Genomic DNA, 22,381 nt, shown 5'->3' with positions numbered 1-22,381 from the left:
GAGTATTAGGTGACCTGCGGAGAGGATGCAGAGTTAAGTGAAGGTTCAGGATGAGTAGGTGGTAGGAAACACACACACACACACACACTGGGTTAATGGTGACGTATGAAGATGAATATGTTTTGTGGTCTGTGTGTGGGTGTGTGTGTACATTCATGCAAACTGCCCCTTAGTGGTTTCCTTCCAGCAAAACTAAAGTCATCCGTCTGAATTCCTGACATCTAACTCACTTCCTATTGTGAACAAGAACCTGTCACACACACACACACACACACACACACACACACACACACACACACACACACACACACACACACACACACACACATTGTTGTTCCTGCTCTATTTTGTTGTAGCTAACCTGTGTGTGTGCGTGCGTGCGTGTGCGTGCGTGTAAACAAGGGCCTCATTCTGTCATAAGAGGAATCTCTGCGGGGGGTAAACTAACATTCGGCCTCAATAGCGAGAAACCTGCTCATTGCTCAGGTCACACGTGTGTTCTTACTCTCTCTCTCTGTCTCTCTCCCTCTCTCTCTCTTTTACACACATGTACCACACACTCGTAGTGACCCTGTGTGTGTGTGTGTGTGTGTGCGTGTGTGTGTGTGTGTGTGTGTGTGTGTGTGTGTGTGTGTAGACACATTGTCTGTATTTATGGTTACCGGCCCTTTAATGACCCTCATCAGCTGCTTCCTTTATATTTAGCAGACATGAGAGTGAAGGTATTCTTTTAACAAATACACTAAAGTCAAAGTACGTTTCTCTTTGGGATGGTTCCACTCTGCAGTCTGTGATCGGGTGTGAGACCCCACAGAAGGGGGGGGGAAGCACGGACACTCGGACAGAACCGCTTTTTGGGCTCTGGCATCGCCATGGCGATGGGGCTCTTTTTATAGAGTCCCTCGGCTGCTCTCATTCTGCTGCTGTTTACCATTCAGTTCATATGTTAGGCTAACGGAGATGTGGGACTTCTTATTGGACTACCGGGCTGAGAAGGTGTGTGTGTCTCACTAACACAGCCGGGTCGTCACTTTAATTACGTGTACAGTCAACACACATTCAAACACACACAGTTGCCTCTGGGTGCAAAGTGTGTGTGCATCAAGAAAGGGAGTCAATGAGATGCTCACAGAGAAACGGAAAGAGGGGAAAAATCAAAACACACACACACACACTCCCAGAATGCCACATACAGTCACACCTCCTGAATGCGGCGGCTCGCACGTGGGTGTGTGCTTCCGGCTCCTTACTCACATTTTTCTTTCCTTGTTTCACAGAGACACACCCACTTTATTTTGTAGGACAGGACACACACACACACAGGAAGAGGAAAGCAGTGTGTGACTCTGTGACTGTCAGGACACAGCGAGAGGCAGGAGGCACCACTCGTGAGAGGATGTTGTGAGACGACCGAGGGGACACGGTCCTCTGGTGAAACACATGCTGTCATTGTGGCCTAATTCTAAAGGGAAGGAAAGTTCTGTTTGCAAATGTCAGAAGGGAAACTGTGAGGAGAGGACAAGAAGAGACACACCTACACACACAGTGAGTAAAATGGCAATGACTCTTATTTTATGGCTTTATGTAATGCAGATATGACTCCCGTTAAGTTTGGCTTTTGGCTTGTTTACAGGAGTGCCTATGCGAGTGGGTGTGTGTGTGTGGGTGTATGAGTGCTCTCGACTGCCCCATGCAGCACCCGCCTGGGTTTGTTTACCTGCCTGCGTGCTACAATAAGCCAGAAACTTTGATGATCATTTCCAGGCAAAGACTTTCTCGGGTGTCAAAAAAACAAATAACAAGGTTGTTTCCACTTGATCGAGCTCATCGCTGATTGCTGAAGCATTAGACTGATTGCCCAACCCGAATTCCTGTCCTGTACCTGCTCAGCCCGTCCAATCAGAGCTGGATGCACGTTTTCACCAACCCCAACATTTGACACCTGAGCGTTGTTTGGCACATTAAAGGAGCACCCTCAGGCTGAAGCCAGAGCTGGGACTTAACCCTGACTTACATCATTTCCCTGGCAGCGGCCACGGCGAGCACTTTGTTTGAGTTGGAAGTGGTGGCGGAGAGTCCGTGTCACAGCGGGGCTTGTTTATGTGCTGTGGTGAGCGTTAACGTGCTGTGAGACAGCGTCTGACTCAACAGCTCTCTGTGGAAGGAGCTGTGTGTGTGTGTGTGTGTGTGTGTGTGTGTGGCTGTGGGGGGAGGGGGTCATCGTGGTGGTTTGGATAAAAATGTTCTTGGTGAGGTTGGAGACGAAACATCATCGTAAACTCAGCCTTCATTATGTAAAAACAACCAGTTTGAGCTACAACACAGCTGATCCTGACTATCATTTCACAAGTTGATAATTATACAAAAGATAAAAACTGGGGAGGGAGAGGTCCATCCCATCATAACTTTGTAATCTCATGGATATGAGGGCGAGTTGGGCGAGGCCGTATCTACTTGTGAGAGGAGGTAAACATGTGGACCAAATGTTGGCCTGACTGGAACGAAGCTGAGTCCAGATGATATGAAATGTGCTTTTTACTCTAACTGCACACAGCTCAGTGCAGACGCTGGTAAAAAGACGCTTTTATTGGCACCGGCGGTGCAGAGCAGTTTCACCGCTTCAGGGATAGGCGCCCGCATACATTCACACAGCATTTATTATTTATGATGTGGAAGGCAGGGCCATCCAAGCTGAGCAGTGCTACGTCAGGAGAGAAGAGTAGTTCTGGAAACAGAATCGTTGTGCTCGTGAAAAATAGAACAGATGCATATGAGTTAGGACAGGATGCCCATCATTTAAAAAGACTAAATGTCACTAATGTTGCTTAATAAAACCCTTTGAAGCTCATTCTAAAGTCATATACAGAAATACTTTCTTCTGTCTCGTAACGTGTTCAGTTGAATGAAAGATTGTGTCCATGACATCCCTCTGCGTCAGAGTGACATAACATGACATGGCTTAGTAAACCCACTATTCCTGTTTCCGTGCAACAAAAGTATCCCTTTTGTTTGACTTCAACATCACTTTCACAAATACAATGTGAAAGTGAAATCAACCGACAGCTCAGAGCGTGTGTGTGTGTGTGTGTGTGTGTGTGTGTGTGTGTGTGTGCGCTGACTGTAAATTGTATGACTCAGTAAGCTGGATGTACAGTGTGTTTGTTTTGCATCACACCCACCAGGGTCTCTTATTATATGTGTTTCTCTTGGTTCAAGCTCTTTGAAGAAACTCGTTAATAAAGTGTCTGAAGTCACGTCAACAATGTTCAAACCTAAGAGACAAACATACAGAACTTAACCTTTTCTTACACAACGGCTTCTGTTCAACAGAGTGCAACATCCTGCATGTTTAGAGGAGAGGCTGTCCGAAGGTCAGGATTGTAAAGGCACACACACACACACACACACACACACACACACACACACACACACACACACACACACACACACACACACACACACACACACACAACACACAAACACACAGATCAGGGAGACTCTTCACGCTCAGCAGGTCAGGTGTGAAGTCAGAGTCTTACGTGATGATGCTTCATTTTCAAGTGAAGAGAGAAAACCAGAACTAAAAGATTCAAAATTAAGTACTTATAAGATCCATTACATTCACATTCACAGTGTGATTTGCATTTACTAATAAGTCCTCCAAGCCCTGAGTTGTTGATTTATTTGGTTTTTATATGTCTGATAGTTTATATAGATATTCTTCTGACCCTCACATATTATTTCAGTATCCGTTTGAAAGTTAAAGTTTTTGTGTTTTTTGTCAGCTCGTTCCAAATGCAGTGACTGTTTGTGGAGGTTAATAATTAATGAGTGTGTAGCACATGCACACCCACATGTAAGTATTTCTCTCTCTGAGCCTGATTGTTTTTGGTATTGCAAAGTGGCGCGATGGGAAAGATAGGTTTTGACTCAGACACGCAGGATATCATGTTATATTGATTTATTAGAGAGGGGAATGTTCCTCTGCTGCTCGGCCATCGATGTTAGAAGTCAGAGAGTTGGCATCAGTCCTCATGGGAGCGGTTCACCGTTACTGAACAAACACTGCTCACTCGTAAGGAGGAAGAGGCGTAGAGAGCGAGGACGAGATGTGCTGACCTGATGTGTTCCTGCCGCAGAGTGCTGCGCTGCCTTTATTTCTGATGAATCTCCCTCAAGGTGAAAGAGCCAATAAGGAGAGAGCCAGAAGATTCATCTGTGGCTCTCAAAGTGAGGAGACTTTGGTTCTTTGGACATTTGAAAATGAATACTAACTTCTTTAAATGTGTTTGAAAGACATTTACCTGGAGGACATGTGATGCTGCAGCCAAACAAAGCATCTTGGATTAAAATATGTAATTTTATTCGACTGTTATTCAGCTTTAAAGTAGCAAAAGAATCTTTTTGACCAATTGGAACCAGCTAAAACCAGGGAACAGCATTATCAGTCATTAGGTTTGTGCTCTTTAGCTGCTAAATGCTTACTGTGCACAGCGAGTCTGAAAACATCTGCGTTGAAAATTAAGTTTAAGAAAATGAACCAAAATGTTAAAGTTCCAGGTAATAAAACCAAACAATGAGTTTACAGTCTTCTAGGTTTAACTTTGACCTACTTTGTACAGGTTAAGACACCCTCTGTCCTTAGACCCTCGCATCGCACAAGGAAAAACTTCCTAAAAGAAAGCAACAATTAAAGGGGGAAAAATGGAAGAAACCTCAGGGAGAGCAACTGAGGAGGGATCCCTCTCCCAGGACAGACAGATGTGCAATAGATGTCGTGTGTACAGGATAAACAACATAGTACAAATACAACATTTGACAGAAATTATGTTGTGTTGAAAAAGAGAAAGTTTGGATGAATCCAGGAAAATGTCAAAAAGGCTTCCCGGTGTTCAGCAGGACCAGGGCAGCAGGCGCAGCCACGATTCATGATCCTGACGTAAACTTTATCAGTGGCAACCTGCCACATGAGACACAGAAACTCCAGGGATGATACCCCGGATGGTGAGTTAGTAACAACATTTACATAAATGCATACAGATAGAGAGGGAGAAGAAGAGAGAGGGAGGGGAGGAGAGAGGAAGAGAGCAGGGAGGTGTCCCCCGGCAGTCTAAGCCTTTAGCAGCATAACTAGGGGCTGATCCAGGGCAAACCTGAGCCAGCCCTAACTATAAGCTTTATCAAAAGGAAAGTCTTTAGCCTGCTCTTAAATGTGGAGAGGGTGTCTGCCTCCCGAACACAAACTGGAAGCTGGTTCCACTGGAGAGGAGCTTGATAGCTGAAGGCTCTGGCTCCCATTGTACTCTTAGAGACTCTAGGAACCACAAGTAACCCTGCAGTCTGGGAGCGTAATGCTCTAGTTGGTTTATAAGGTGCTATGAGATCTTTAAGATATGCTGGACCCTGATCATTAATTGCTTTGTAAGTCAGGAGAAGGATTTTGAATTCTATTCTGTATTTTACTGGGAGCCAGTGCAGAGCAGCTAATACAGGAGTAATATGATCCCGTTTCCTTGCTCTTAGTCAATACACGTGCCGCTGCATTTTGGATCAACTGAAGAGTCTTAAGCTACTTTTTGGGACAACCTGATAACAATGAGTTGCAGTAATCCAGCCTTAAAGTAACAAATGCATGGTATAGTTTTTCTGCATCATTTTGAGACAGGATGTCTTATTTTTGCAATGTTACGTAGATGAAAGAAGGCAATCCTTGAGATTTGTTTTATGTGGGAGTTAATAGACAGATCCTGATCAAAGATGACGCCAAGATTCCTTACAGTGGTGCTGGAGGCCAAATTAATGCCATCCAGAGCTTCTATGTCATTAGAAAATGCCAATTGAAAAAGTGATTTAGTTAATCTGGGAAAATGTGATCTTGTTTAAAACCTGTCTGACTGTTTATTGGATTTAACGCCGGTGATCCCAGAAGTGACAGAATCTATGGAAATAAAACTTATAAGCTTGAGTGACGAATGAAGTCGACTGATGCTTAACTTAGTTCACACTAAACAGGTTTCATTTCAAATATTGAGCTTTTATTTCTTTAATCTTTCTTTCTTATGTCTTTAGGCATTTACTGTTCAACTATTCACATGAATAGATAATCCCAAGAAACTACAGGACATGACTCCAATGTGCAAAAAGAAAGAAGAAGACGTCTGAATAATAACGTCTCCTCGAGCATGAACAACTTTAAATGACTAAACAAAGCAAAGCAAGTCTCAGCAGTTTGGACTGATGCATCCGGCTCTTTCACCGTCTGATCTTAACTGGTGTGAACACCAAAGAAGAAGACGTACAGCAGGTGTGGACTGATCATCACACTTTCATTAAGTCACATGACAGCTCACTGAAAACTCACCTCATGTGTTTACAAGCAAATTCCACCAAAGCTTTTTGGTCCTCGTGAATAATAACACGTTCACAGATCTCCATGGACATCTCCATGTATCGAACGCTGGACTGCTGCCAACGGTTTTGAAAGAGGACTCTTCATTGCAGACTGTTTACACTGTTGCCAGCAGACCTTGGCGTGAAGCTTTCTCTCGCAGTCAATGCGCCTACACTTTCAAACAAAACTCTCAAATGCCCGCAGCACAGTCAGATGTCAGGAGGGACATTTGGCTTCAGATGAAGAGATTTCTGTACAGTCATTGTGCCGATATGTCGACAGACAAGCGGTTCCAGGAACGTAACGGCTCTTACTGTAACACGCTGCTCATTTTGGGAATCTGTCACGGCTCTGAGCCAAGAAGGGAGCAGAGGGGAAGTTGAGGATTTACAATTTGCCTTGCGGTTAGTGCTTTTGCTGACTAACTGTGTGTGTGTGTGTGTGTGTGTGTGTGTGTGTGTGTGTGTGTGTGTGTGTGTGTGTGTGTGTGTGTGTGTGTGTGTGTGTGTGTGTGTGTGTGTGCAGTCTAAATGCATTCATCACACGACTGCTGTGTCTGCACAGCAGTGAGGCCAGAGTGTTTGAGTTACAAGACGAGGTGCTTTTGGCACCACGTCGCCATTAAAGGCTGCTCTTTGTAATCTAAGTGTGTGTGTGTGTGAGTGAGTAATTTCTGAGTCATTCTGCTCTGTGTGGGCTTTAGGAGAAGTGTGTCAGACTCAAAAACAACTGCAGTGTAATCCAGAAAGGTCTCAGGGGTGTGTGTGTGTGTGTGGGGGGGGGGGGGGGGGTTATGAGTAGATGCTGTTATTCGCAAAGAAATGACTAAATATCTTGCTTTACTGTAAATGGGTGATGTGTGGAGATTATGTCACACACACACACACACACACACACACACACACACACACACACACACACACACACACACACACACACACACACACACACACACACACACACACACACACACTCTCTCTCTCTCTCTCTTTAAAAGCAGCAGCCTCTAAACTCTGATACCAGCTCCGGCTTGAGTGACTCACACCGTTGTCATGACAACACATCCATCCTCCCCGTCACATCTAACATCTAATCATCTGACACCAGTTTCTACTCCCCCCCCCCCCCCCCCCCCCCCCCTCCTGTTTTCCAGTTAACTTCCACGAGTGGCAACATGCTGCTATTTTTACCCCAACCTCAAATTGGCCTGTTAAGAAGTTTATCCGTGTCCAGGGAGGCCGGCCGCTCGATGGAGCTGCGATGTGTTCCCGGAAATAATCCCCAAATAAAGCCAGATGTTTGGAATTCTCCAGAAAGCTTTTTGTTTTGTCTCCTCTCATTTCCAGGATGGAAACTAGAGTGAGGAGAAACACGTCAGCCTCGGTTCTGTTTCAGAAAGACAGGAAGTTTTGAGGCGTATCCAATGATGTGGGCTTCATTTCCTCTAAGTAGTGATGTGGACACTGCAGGATTATATCAGAGGATTGTTTCTGGATGTTTTATATGATTCCAATGTGCAGCTTTAAGATGCATCTGCACCTTCGATCTTTAATGATTCTTCTGTAACATCAGCTGTCTGACTCCTCTGTACGCATGAAGCACCTAAACAGCGCGAGGGTCCGGTGCCTTGCCCCTCTGATGACCTGACTTGAGTCCCAGCTTCCACGTTGTGAGACGTCGTTTGTGCTGCAGGCTTATTTCCCTCAGTTCAATGATTCAGTATCACTGCTGTGTCACTTTATGCTCTCGCAGCTGACGTCCACACAAAGTAATGGAAGTGAAAGCCTCCGGGAATAAATGCTTAGCAGACTTACTGTCTTATTGTCACATTCATGTCATCTGTGCTCTCATTGTTTCCCACGGAAGCAGTTCATTAAAAGCTACAGTAGCTTTGAAAACATGCCATGAAATATGTCAACAAAGTCCATAGTAAACTGTGAAATACACTGCTGTGTGTGTGTGTGTGTGTGTGTGTGTGTGTGTGTGTGTGTGTGTGTGTGTGTGTGTGTGTGTGTGTGTGTGTGTGTGTGTGTGGCACTGTGAGACATAGCTACATCGCTGACTTTAAGTATCGCTACGCTCCTTTGTGGAGATTGATGCTCTCCGCTGCTGCCATCAGCAATGCTTGCATTAGCATAACTCTGCACTCTCCCGCTCATGCCTGCCTCCCTCCGGGTTTTTACTCTGCAATACCTCCGCCTGAACCGCACCACTGACGCACATTAACACACCCAGCAACCCGAGGCTACAGCATGAGATGCTTTATGGAAATGTCACTGATGAGAGAAACAGCGGTGGTCTGTCTCAGAGCAGGACATTTATCTATAAATCCAGACGCTGGTTAACAGTAATAAAGGGCCTATAGCCAAACGCTGTGTGGGATAACAAACTGTGTTCAGGATAAATCCTTCCCAGAGACGTTACGTACGCTGGAAGTCTTGATCGTCATGATGCGATTTAGTCTCAGAGGTCTGATGCTTCTTGGTTCGAGGGTTTGATGCTGTGATACGGACTTCTTTAGGCCACGGTGAGTGAAATGTGACACCTGAAACAGTTTGGGGTTCAGAGGGTTCATACTGTGCTCATGTTGAACAACACATACTGGGCTGAATAAAGATGGCAGCACTGTCAGTTACTGTATAGGGAAGCTATTGTAAGGAGGAGGCTGCATCGCTCCTGAGGGATCTCATCATTTAGTGAAAGAGCTCATTGATTCAAAGAGCAGAACGGGCGTTTGTGTAAGACGGATAACAATTTGAGTGTATGCACACACACACACACACACACACACACACACAACTAACTGGAGCATGCACACATTGCAGACACCTGCTTTCCCAGTGATGAATGGTTGATGGGTTTGTACTTCCCCTCTCAAATCCTCTTAAATGAAAGAAACAAATCATCCCGACTACATTGTATTAGTTCTGAAGGGGACGGCTGCAGGGGGGGATTATTGGTTTAATCGATAACGAGAGTTCAGCGACTGCTCTGTGATTCCCCGTCTGAACAAACGCCACACTTGAGTCTATGAACAAGCTGCTCTACGTTTCCCAGAATGGCTCCTTATAAAACATAAGATGTTTCAGGGGGAGGCTTCTCAACGGGAAGCGAGGATCAGTATCAGGTCGGCGGCCCTGAGGTGCCGGATGTGCCTGCTGGAGGAGCGATCCGCTGGGAACCGTGAAGGCAGAGGGTGATGGATAGTTTTTAATACTGCAAGGACAACCTAGTTTCCTCTATTACAGGAACAATTTCAAGGGTTTCATTCCACTGCACTCCGGTGACTCCTCTTATAGGAAATTAATGTTGAGTGATATTTATTGCAAACAAAGACGATAGTTACTGAAGGCATTAGAGCCTAAAACGGGGTCCAGGGACCTGCAGATGAAGAGGAATAAAAATCTATTTACTCACTAACAATCTGAATTATAACACGAGATTACAGGTCCCCCTGTTTCTGTAATCTCATTATAAACTTTCATTTACTACAAAATGCTCCTCCGGTGGATTTCTTTGGGACACAATCGTATTAAATTGTGTTTTATTGTCTCAGATGTGTGTTGATCTGTAACAGCCTGAGATCTCACGCTGACGGTTTAGTCGTGTATCATCCCCACGTCTTCTGTCAGACCAGACGGAACACAAACGCAAAACAAGCGCCGTAAAAAAAAACAATGTGGCCAGCTGAGCGTCATATGTATAAACCCGGTCACTGGATTTTAATTCACGTCTATTTCTGCGTGCGAGTGTCTTAGTGAACTGCAAACTGTCGAGCAACGTTACGCTGAAGGGCTTTGACTGTTAGCTAGAAGTTGGGGAAGAAACTTCTTCACACCATTATCTTCCTCAGGTAACACTGATGTGATACAATACAGATGTTAGTGCATCCTCTTGAGTTTATCATCCTCTGCTCTGGTGGATGAATTGACTTTATCTAATGCAACTGGAAAGCTACAAACGTTCATTTAGTATGTGACAAAAGGTCCCAGTTTGATCGCATGGAGCCAGTTTAGAGGTGAAACACTGCCGTCTGTTCACACACACACACACACACACACACACACACACACTCACACTCACTCACACTCTTCCCATTTCTCATCTGAAGGTGTGTGATGATCCTGTGGCAGGTGGTCCAGACATTGGTGGCACAGTGTGACTCATGGTTGTCACTAAGGGGTGTGAACATCCTGTGCATGTGTTCGATTAATGCCCCCCCTCCCCTCCCCAATGCATTGATCTCTTATCCGTTCCCTCCTCGCCGTCGCCCGTCATGCACATGGATGCTGTATTTCGCAGCATAACACGATGATTCACACAAATCTTTGACCCAAAAAAACAGACTTGTTATGAAAGGAGTCCAATTATCTGTGCAGTGAAGTATTGCACCATGACTCAGCAAAACTGGAAGCAAGGGAGAAAAAAATACTATCTTATATAAACTCGCAGTCGTCATCATTTAACGTCATTTCTACCTCTCTCCTTCCAGCACAGCGGCAGCGTGGAGGGACAGATGGAGCGGCGGGGAGGCTGACATCACTGTCACCTGTGGGAGCCGGAGCCTACCATTCATGCCAGCGGTGTGTGTGTGTGTGTGTGTGTGTGCGTGTGTGCGTGTGCATCTGTGAGAGCCTCTGTCTCTGTGTGTCACTTCCTGGGAGAGAATAGAACAGGAAGCTGAGTGAGAGCCGAGTGAGAGCCGACAACAAGCGCTCGCCTCACCTCCACAAGGAAGCCTTTCTCCCCAGAGAGCTGTGTGTGTGTGTGTGTGTGTGTGTGTGTGTGTGTGTGTGTGTGTGTGTGTGTGTGTGTGTGTGTGTGTGTGTAAGCCTTCCCTGTTTCCATTTTATTTTAGTTAAAGTCTGACTATTTTCAAATCTGAACAAATTGTGCACAGACTCTTTAGTTGCAACAACAATTGACCAAGTGACCAATATGACATGTGTGTGTAGTAACAGAGCACAGACACCCACCTTTTCCCTCCATCTGTTATCTATACCTTTATGTTACATGTGTGATCGCCTGCAGATCATTTCCAGGCCTGTCCAATCTGTAGAAATACACTGAAACGTCTGGATACTCCGCTGAGATGAGGGTCAGACACAAAGTGAAACTGAAACTTAGCTGCATTATAATTCTCTGTAATTTTAAGTTTATCATTGAAGTAAACTGCCACCTCGAGTCTCTGAAAACAGTGAAGATGTCTCATATGATGCCACTGCCTTGAGAATACTGTTATTCTTATGCATTATGTATTTTAAAATTCGATTCAGGAATATTAGCAGCATATAATCCTGAAAAGACACAACTTTAATAACTTTAATAAGGTAAAGGCAAACTAAAGAGTGTTATAACAGGAACATAATCCAATGCGAAGCTTCACGTGTGTCGGTTTATTGTTCAAACTTTTAGTTTATGGTGTAACTGACCTTTGACCTCCCTAAACTGAGGGCAGGAGCTGCACCATGTCATGTCGCCTTCTAGTGCCAATAAACAGGATTACAGGATGCAATGTGTTAAATCACATCTGACAGAATGACAAAATATAGTGCCAGGGGTTAAAGTGCCACCCCGGACTAATGCTGTCATTAAAGCGTGGACGTGCCAGGTGTCGCTCCCTCTTACACTCACTGAGGCTCATTTTGCAGACATCTTTCCAACACCTGTAAGAGCCGCCGGGACAAAGCAGCATTTACTGTAAGCCTTGTTGTCATGACGACCTGTCCTGTTACATAAGTGCCGGGCGCCAGTTCCCACAGACGGTTGCGTACAGACGTCTTTGTGCTGCGACACGAAACACCACACACTCACTGTTTGTGCATTCCTGCAGCTGCAGCATTTAATCTGCTGTTCGGGTTTCAAATCTGATTTTTCTTCCCGCTATTGAGGAGAATGTTCCTTCCGGGAGGCACAAGTTCATCCTGCTGATCAATCCTAAATCAAACGTTTTAATCTAATACATCTGTAGTTTGAATCTGTCTTCCTGCAGGGAGCTGCGTCTGTTCTTACTGGAGACAACATTAGCAGGGATTGACTTTTCCAATAAAGATTTAAACAACCGTATTGATTAAACAGAGAAAAGGCAGCTTTACTTTGTGAAGTAAGAAAACTAAATATGGACCTGCATGTGCCTCTCAGCTGCAGACAAGATGTCCGTCACTTTTATATCACAACAAAATATTACTCCTGTGATATCAAAACAAGTTTATAACAGACCATCTGACAGCACGACTCAAACTGCCCGGCAGTATAAATCTGCATTTCTAAAATGTTTGTAAGAAGCCATCAAGTTCATATTTTAAACTTAGATGAACTTGTGACAGAGGGAGAGCATTCAGAGCACCAACGCCACGTTTTCTTGATTTTATTAGCAAGGTGTGTCCCTGTCACGGTGTCCACACCTGCAGCTGCAGTCAGCTGCATTCAATGGCACAAAGCTCTATGAGCTAATATTGGAGTTAAGTGTGTGTGTAGTACTCATGAATACTAATGTGTGTGTACTTATACTTACTATTATCCACGTCATGTGATTCTTCGTCTCTGCAGGATCAGCAGCGGTGGTGAGGCTGCGAGTTAGAACAGCGACACATTATTTACATTGTTCTTTGTATGTAACTGACAGCGATGAGCTCGTCCTGATCAGGCGCTGCTGTCGTGCTGTCAGCCTCGTTTGTTCTGATGAATGTTCTGTTTGGATCCTCTCTGCTGGAGGTCATCACGTGCCAGCTGTCCATGTCGCTGCGCTGCCATGACAACCACACTGGTGTTTGAGACAGACTTCCACTGAATAAGAAGCGCTGTCATGTTTCTCTTCCTCTGACAGATGCACGGGCTGCAGGGACAGTTTGAGTGAATCACTGACTCCAGTGATGTGTGTGCGTTGTGCTTTTCATGGTGTTCGGCCTTAATATTTATATTTTATATTTAGTAGCATAAGAAGTAATGTTGATGTTATTTCTCAGGGTTCTTTTAAGGGTTCGTTCTTTGCTCCAGGTTTGGAGTAATTTGATTAAAGATAGCACCAAATGTATAAACTAATAATAATGGTAATAATAATGTATTTACTGTATATGTCTTTGTTTATTTACGTATTCACACAGGTTAAAAACTATTCTTCTTGATTTCTTGACAAATTACTTCATTTTTTGAAAGTTTTTGCCAAAGATACTGAACCAAAGTGGCACAAAAATGTCAAATTGAAGATAAAAAAAACGTTTTACTGCTCAGTTTTGTTCCGTATGCACTCAGAAATAAATAAATAAGCAAAGTTATTGCAGTGATAAGATATAATTGTGAGTGCTGTCAGAGGATGTGTTCTCTGTCACAGTCGACGGAGGATTCAGCTCCACGCCTTCCTTCCTAAATCAGGTAACTTTTACGATCCCTTTATTCTCCTTAAGGAGCTGATAAAACACATTTTTAGAAACAAAAGGAACTTGTGACTGTAATTCCCTCGGTTCATCTCACTGCTGCTGCAGCTGACACTAAATACGTCTTCCTCCAGAAGCTGGTTTCACATGGTGGTTTAGATGTGTGTTCCCATTGTCTAGCACCATTTGAAATCAGTGTTCTTGGGGACAGGAGGACAGCTGAGTGAGCCTCAGGAGGACAAGCACAGGACTGTCCTTCCTCCTCCTATTTCTCCTCTAAAAGATAACTGATTTCTTCTGGTGCTTAGAGCCAGCTGCAGCCTTCTAGCACCATTTGAAATCGGTTGTAGAAATGTGGATCAATGCATCTGTGAGTCTTCGGCAAAACGCAGGACGAGCAGAAGAAAGTAACTCCGGCCTCTTCGTTCAAGCTGAAGGAAATCAATATTGATGTTCTTCACGTGATCTCAACTCTAACTGATCTCACTTGTATCTTCTGTACAACAGTTATCATTTACTCTGCAGTTCCCACTGACCACCACTAGAGGCCGACAGAAGTCACAGAATACTTTGAAGAGAATTAAAAGTCTTTCTAAAAACGAACAATAAAGCAGATGCATCACAGGACAATGTCTTTTGTGCTTTTATTACCTGTGACTCATGAAATGTTTTATATAAAACAAGATGATGGAATCAGTTGTATCTCAGACAGGGAGGAGAAAAGTGTTGTTGTGGTCATTTGAACATAATCATGAAGACTTTTTGTAGGAAGGAACTCCCGGGGGAAGAGACTGCAGGTCAGGGGAGGAATCTATTTATGTGTCTGATCTTTGAATCCCAATGAATTATCCTGAAGAGGGAGATGTTGACTGTGTTTATGACTGTGGATACATTGATTCATAAGCAGTGCAGAAGTGCTTAGAGTCAGAGGAAATGAAGTACTGCACACGAGAAGCCCCGATTTATTCCCAAAGCTATGGATGCGATGCTAAATGATGGCTCTGTAACGTCACATTATTTTATTCTGATTATATTTAAGTTTACTTACTATGACACATAAAGCGCTAATGAGCAAATGGCAACAACACACAGCAAAGACAGAACACCTGTAATGCATTCAATAATGTTAGTAAGTACAAAGTGCCATCAGCTAAATGTACTTAAAGTATTAAAAGTAAAATAATGCAGAATGCAATGTGATTTATTATTATATACTATGTTCATGGGGTTTTATGTCGCATTATTATGCAGCATTTTACAGTTGTAGCTGGTTGAGGTGGAGCTCATTTGAGCTACTTAACATACTGTTGGCTCTAATCTATAATAATATCCTTTATACAAATATTATAGAAGCTAATCATTAATTTACCAGATGCTACAATGTAAAATTACACATTTTTCTCAAATACACAACTAGGGAGCAATTTTGATTTGTTGTCTTTCTCAAAGACACTTCAACATGAGGAGAGTATAAAGTACAATATTTCCTCTGAATCATAGTGGAGTACAAGTATAAAGTATTCAAGTACAAGTACCACAAAATTACACTTAAGTGCAGAATTTAAGAGATTTCTTGCTCTCCACCACAGATGTGGTTGTTGCTGGTGATAAACTAATAATCTAATCTGTGTTCTGCAGTCATTGACACATTTGGTCTGTCATGAAATGAATATGTGAATATGATCAGTTAACCACCTCCGGTTCATTTCAACAGCCCAGTTACAGTAGTTTATTTTTATGCATGTTTCCCTCTGAATCTATGCAGTATGTGCAGCAGGCTATATTTCCACTCAAGGAATGAATGATATATGTGTGAATGAATGGTCACATGTGCATGAGTGCATTTTTTTCACATCCCTTGTTGGGAGATATTCAAGAAGCAGGTATACATGTGGTTTCTTTTTATATGAATACATATCACCAAATGTCTGCATGCATGTGTATGGCGTCTGTATGTCTTGTACACACATAGATATTACACTGGTATTACACACACATCTGTTTTTGAATTACTGTCAATACAAGATTTTGTTTATTTTTCAGTCTACTGTGCTGCTTGGCCTCGTGGTCTGATTAGTAATGTGTTTTTCTTTGCTTTTGTGTGAATATAAACAGGAATATAAATGAGTTCATTAAGTAAACCCAGAGGCACCAAGGATTTAGTCTCTGACTCGCTGAATAAATTAATACTGTGAATCCTTAATTACATTATAATCACTCCAAACTGTGATTATATTATTTGTTATTGTTATAATTCACAACTATCAATAAAGTTGAACTACTTTGGCCCCGCCCATTTAGACTAGTATCCTAGCAACGAGCTCCTTCGTTCTCCTCTCATTGGTCGATTTCTGAACTTCCGCCATATTCAAAAACACGAACCTCTGCTAGTGATGTAGATTAGTAGAATATATGTAATGTTATTGTTCTGAGTTATTCAGTAGCACGTAGTTAAACAATAACCGGGTAGTTTATAACATTTAAAATGAGTGAACCCGCCGAAGCTCCCTGTTTCTACTTCAGAGAAACTAAAAAGACAAGCGAGCTCCAGGATCCTGAGCAGGAAGTTTTCCCTGGATGAAGGAGAGTCTCCCCTGGAGAACAACAACAACAGTCTGAGACGGTGAGTCTGAACCAAACTCACTGAAGCGACTAAACTAAAACTATAAAACCGAACTATTCTTGACTATTAGTCCGGGACATTTACAGGTGAGCTAACGGTGGCTAGCATGCTATAGCGCGACACATTGCTGCTATAAGCATTAGCGTTACTTGGTGGTTTATTGTCATTAAACGAAGGGTTTACAACTCATAAATAGCCAAATGAATATGGGTTGTAATTTTAGACATGCTACCAAATACGTAAAATACATAGTTTTAAACTATGTTCAGCTGTTGTCGTTGCGTCAAAGCGCCGCAAGATGGCAGCAGAGCGCCACGTAGTGATTCCCTGTTTCTTAATCTGCCTTTATTGCTATGTTGCAATGTTAAATCTATATTTAACATATTGTTTATAGTTATTGGTGTAGAGAAATATCAAGTTATTTGGCTCAGAAATGCAGAAGAAGTCTTAACTCCCAATGCAACATACAGTGTACTTAAGACATAAAATAAGCATAATGTTGCAAGTAAAATGCAGGAATAAGTCAAATATATACATTTAACATAATAAGATGAAACAAAATGTACAATACTGTACAGTGGAATATAGTACTGTATATGGTATTAATGTATAATAATGTTCTAGTCCTGTTTTGGATTGTCACAGCAGGTTTGGCCTTGTGCTTATTATTAATTGTTTATTCAGATACACTGATGTTTTTATTCTGTCTGTATCAGCTGATAAAAATATGTATTTTTAAATCTTAACACACATGTATTTGCAAAACAGGTTAAGTAAAAAGGTGGTTTATAAAAGATTATATTAAAAAAATAACTGCACAACACACTTACTATATGTTACTGTCCAATTTGTAAGTTTTCCACTTGATGTGACTCCAGTTACATTTTTACTTAAGCTCAGCTGTAGGTTGCATTTAAGCCCATTACTATGGATTTGTACATGTATTCTCTTCAATGTATTGGTCAGAAGTGTGACCAGAACATGAGAAGTGTCCCAGAGCTCATTAGCATCAACACAAGGAGATCATCTGGTGAGTTCTCAGACTGCTGGCCAACATACAATAATAGTAATCAGCATGTTTTGGGATAATAAACCCCTGCGAGAGTTTATATTGGACTCTTTTCAAAGGCTTTCCATGTTGTGTGCCAGCGTTCCCCGGTCCGGCCCACTGCCTCGCTGCCTCTGCAGACAAACATGGAAAAACATCACCCAATGTTTAACCTCTATAACAAGGTGGATGGGAAAGAACCACAAGCACTGAGTGAGAGAAAATAAAGCTGCATTTCCCAAGTGAGATTGACATTACATACTAGACTGACAGTGGAATCTTTTTAATGTATTATTATCTATTTTGTGAGAGGCCTTGTAGCCAAGCATGTGCAGAATTCACCCAGACAGAAATAAACAAAGCTTGTGAACTCTGCGTTGTAGGTTCATGAAAGAGACGCAGTGTTCTTCAGGTGGGTTTGTGCCTTTTTTTACAAAGAACTTCACTTCATAGAACAGCATGCACATGTGAGATCTTATCTCCATGGAAATGCTGTGTGACTGCTCCTGTGTGTACATGTAGTATCGGTAGAGCTGGAGAAGGACACGTGGTGGGGTCAGAGCTGGGCTGCAGTGCTTCAGACAGGTAGGCAGCGTTAACAGCCGGCTGTGCAGGATGCTGAAGCACTGAGTCATGAGCAGCTCCTCCCTCAACACGAGGGCAGGTACAGGGGTATAGAAGACCCTTGTTCCCTGGCTGGGGACAGCCACCAATATGTAGAAACGTTACACACACACAGACTTTCAGAATAGCTCATTATATGGGAGAAATTATATTAGTCTTCATCCAATATCCAAGTAATCGTATAAAGAAATATGTTTTTATGACCCGATAGATCAACCAGATCGTCTCAGCAGTCAGTTAGAGCGCTCATTCTTTTATTTGAAGGATTTATTTAAGCTGTTGCTCATCCGTCCACACGTAACTGACAAAGACTGAGCAGTGATCTCACACTTTAAAGGATACTGCTGGGATGACCATCACGATGATGCTGCTTTGATGTTGTTCTGCTTGCTGAGCGTGTTGTGTAATTGTCCACATTGTTGTAATACTTTAACCATCCCACCGTTTGAAGATGAGTTGTTTGACATGAGAAGGATGTACTGTTCGCTCGGCTGCTGTGGGGGTGTGTTCAGTCAGTAAAGACGGCTCTGTTATAATCATTTGGACTTCAGGTATTTCTGGATGATATTTCATTGTCATGCCGACACTAGCGCAGCCTTTGTTTTATTTTTCTTCACACGAGTGACCGCTTGGTGATGAGTTTACTTCCTAACACTCGTATTACAAATATCCTCGTCTGCTCTGATACGGCTCGCTCTATAAACAGCAGAAGAATGAGCAGAAGTTGTGTTTAGATGCTGCCGGCTCTCGTCTCCTGTGAGATTCCCAGCAAGTCTTTCTCCACCGGTGTGAGACATCGGCCTTGGCTGAGAGCCGGATAATATATCAGAGTCTGTGTGCGGCTCAGTCTGGCTCTACACACCAGGATCCACGATGACAGTCTGCTGCACTGGATGCTCTGCACATTCTTCACAAGCCTTCCCGTCCGCCAGCGCGCAGCCTCAACTAACCTGCGTCCATGTCGTCATATCTCAAATTTATAGCTTTTATCTTCGTTTTTGATCTTAACTCCTACGGGGGCCCCTTGAACAGGACACACTGTCCTGTACAGGAGGGCCGAGTCAACTCAGCACCTGCAGTGACCTTTGACCCCTGACCTGTCTCCAGGACACCCAGGGAGCTTCTCATTTCCCTTCTCTCTTTATTCTACAACACATGCTGTTTATTTAAAACTCTTTACAGTAGCATCAGTGCATACATGTCCAGCCTGGGTGGTCCCAACAGGGACCCTAAACTTAGTTAATTAGTGCGTTCAACCCACGGAGCTCCGCAGCTCCTGTTCGCTCCATTTCTCTCCATTTCTCTCCCTTTTCATTTTACTGTCTCTTCAGTCCAACATGTCTGACAACGTGTAGTTTAATAAGCTACAGTGGTGCTAACACTCCCGATCTGTGCTCATGTATGAACATTTGACTGGGTCTTCCACCGAGCTGCTGGCTGTTTGTTTCTCTCTGACTTCAGCCATTGTTGTTCACTGATGAGTCAACTAATCAATTAGTTTCTAATTAATTATAATCATAAAAAACAGGAAATCCTCACATTTGCGAAGCTAGAAACTGGAGAATGTTTCACATTTGTGATTGAAAATGTCTCAATAAATCCAGTCATCAACAGATCTGCCTGGTAATCTTCTAATAAATTAATCTACTCATCATTTCGGCACGAGCCCCGACACACACTTCCAGAAGGAGTGTGAGCAGTGAGGGTGCAGCTGCCGTAGTGCTGACTATAGATGGACAGTTGGTCATGTCACTGGATGAACGCCAACTGGAGCAGCAGCAGCAGCGCGACAGTGTAACTGGAATGACTCAGCATTACGAGCAGCACTTGCCGGACACACACGCAGAACAAGTGTTTCTGAGAAGCTCCACATTCTCCAGATGATTCAATATTACCAACTGTTCTGACACTGTTTATGATCATGTGAGAGACGGGGTTATGTAAAGGTTTTGACTCCTCGTGTGATGCGCTGTTGTTACTCGTTATCGCTCCTTAAACACGTCTTAACATTTCATCTTGCAGGAATGTTGTTTTTCTTCTTCAACCAGTGGTCTCCATTTATTAAGAGGTCGAAGCTTTCAGGGTTCAGTCCGGACAATCCCACTGGGGAGTCCCAAAAAAGGCAAAGCTGTCTCCTGCCAGATAATCCCGACAACAAGAGTCATTTGGGCGACGTCCAAATCTTTGTGCTGGAGGAAGGTGAGCAATGAAGGACTCACAGGCCTAAGAACAACTTGGGGGTAGATGAAGCTTCATGTTCCCCGTCCCACCCTGACAGGGACGACTCTCTCTGGAGGACAGCGCTGCGGCGACACCATGCTGAGGCTGTGGTAGGTAACAGGAGGTGAATGTTTTCTCAGGACCCCACACATGAGTCACACATGAGTCCCAGCTCCCCTCTTAGCAGTCAGCTTTACTCTTTGGACTTCAGGTCAGAGACTCCACCGGTGCTTCTTAAATCTTCTCCCTGTAGCTTCTGAGTGTATTCACAGTGGAGGGTTCTGAGGGATTACTTCCTGTCCTAACGTTCAGGGTCGGTTTGCTCACTCACTGCTCCACCCTGTAGATGTTTGAGGATGTGCTGCACTTATAATGTTGATCCTCTCCTCTGTTGTTCAGGTCACTGCGAAGAGGAAGCTCCTTCACCTTCCTCACCCCAGGACCACAATGGGACTTCAGTCTGGTGAGTACAGTCGGACTGGACGATGTGGCAAACATGTTATCACGATAAGTGATGAGGGGGGGGGGCTGTCCGGCTGGTGTTTTTGTAGGTAGAGGAAAACTGATATTAAAAAAAACTTTATCACCGTTATTGTGGAAGATTTTATTGTGAAGGCCTCATTTTTTCCAGTTTGCACCAGCAAGACACACACACATACACATACACATACACATACACATACACATACACATACACACATACACACACACACACACACACATACATACACATACACACACATACACACACACACACACACACACACACACACACATACACATACACATACACACACACACACACACATACACATACACACACACACGCATGCACACACAGGTTGTTACTAATCTAAATAACCAGAGTCGGCACTTCCTGAAAAAAGGGGGAAACATGTGCACGGTCGTCGGTAAACGAGACACAAAGTTCCAAGCAGCGAGAGAATGACCTTCCTGCTTTATTTACTGTATATAGAACACACGATACTTCATGTATGCATTTTGTATACATATTTACCATCTGCACATTTCTCCGTGCAGGCTTTTGGCTCACTTCTGTGTCGTCGTGCACTTCAGCTCCGCTTCCCGTCATGATGTTGTGTTTTGGTTTTAAATTTCTCCTCGGAGTTTTCAACAAAGTCTCGGAAACGTTTGCACTGTTCATCGTCACGGCGATGGACGGCAGCTCGCTGTGGGGCCCCAACGTAAACCCGACAAACGTCTTATTTACTTTCATGTCTTCACTCATTCACGCATATTAAGCTCTGTGCTAAACACAAACTGTCCTTGTATCGCCAATCTCTGTGTTCAACATTTTTATCATGAGCAATGAGGGACCAAAGCTTTAACACCAACTACACTTTCATTTTATTTTTCATTCCTTCATCTGGTTTTTTGTCAATTTAATCAATTTGCACGAGCCGTGCATTACGCAGCCTCATATAATAATGTATAACAGTCTACATGTGTCTGGTTCAGGGCAACATGGAGTCAACACAGTCGTTGCACAGACAGAAAGGTTGAACTGTTGTTGGCACGATGAGCTCCTGTTGCACCGCTACAGATTTATAGACTGTGATGTCAGAAGTTATTGTGATCTATAACCACATTGTTGCAAGTGCAGCGCTGGTTTATTGTCCCGTGGAGAGAACTGTCCATCCAAACTCTTGGTTTGTTTCACTAAAAGCTGTAAGATGTGGACCTGCAGCCTCTGTGCTCCACCTTCCACCAGCCTTCATCCTCTGTGCTCCACCTTCCACCAGCCTTCATCCTCTGTGCTCCACCTTCCACCAGCCTTCATCCTCTGTGCTCCACCTTCCACCAGCCTTCATCCTCTGTGCTCCACCTTCCACCAGCCTTCATCCTCTGTGCTCCACCTTCCACCAGCCTTCATCCTCTGTACTCCACCTTCCACCAGCCTTCATCCTCTGTGCTCCACCTTCCACCAGCCTTCATCCTCTGTGCTCCACCTTCCACCAGCCTTCATCCTCTGTGCTCCACCTTCCACCAGCCTTCATCCTCTGTGCTCCACCTTCCACCAGCCATCAGTGGAGGAGAAATCTATAAACGTGGCTCTACTTTCTCTTTGGCAGCAGCCGGCG

At 43.7% G+C, this 22,381-nt stretch overlaps 1 protein-coding gene and 1 long non-coding RNA gene across 2 annotated transcripts in view; both read left to right on the top strand.

The window, feature by feature from the left end:
- Positions 1–14,391, top strand: part of LOC115028277 (uncharacterized) — a 33,895-nt gene extending 19,504 nt beyond the window's left edge. The window contains exons 3-4 of the long non-coding RNA XR_003834553.1: positions 1,278–1,545; positions 10,884–14,391. This is a non-coding gene — a long non-coding RNA (uncharacterized LOC115028277). The remainder of the gene's footprint in view (positions 1–1,277; positions 1,546–10,883) is intronic.
- Positions 14,392–16,152: 1,761 nt separating this feature from the next.
- The window catches only part of net1 (neuroepithelial cell transforming 1), a 23,348-nt gene continuing 17,119 nt past the window's right edge, over positions 16,153–22,381 (top strand). Inside the window, exons 1-3 of the mRNA XM_029462349.1 lie at positions 16,153–16,387; positions 20,082–20,389; positions 20,679–20,742. Of these exons, the coding sequence (XP_029318209.1) occupies positions 20,304–20,389; positions 20,679–20,742 (150 nt within the window). The 5' untranslated portion in view covers positions 16,153–16,387; positions 20,082–20,303. The remainder of the gene's footprint in view (positions 16,388–20,081; positions 20,390–20,678; positions 20,743–22,381) is intronic.

This window comes from Cottoperca gobio, chromosome 23 (genome assembly GCF_900634415.1).
Source record: "Cottoperca gobio chromosome 23, fCotGob3.1, whole genome shotgun sequence".
Classification (NCBI taxonomy): Eukaryota; Metazoa; Chordata; class Actinopteri; order Perciformes; family Bovichtidae; genus Cottoperca; species Cottoperca gobio.
The sequence above is the reverse complement of the archived record's forward strand: the minus strand, read 5'-3'. Positions and strand labels throughout refer to the sequence as shown.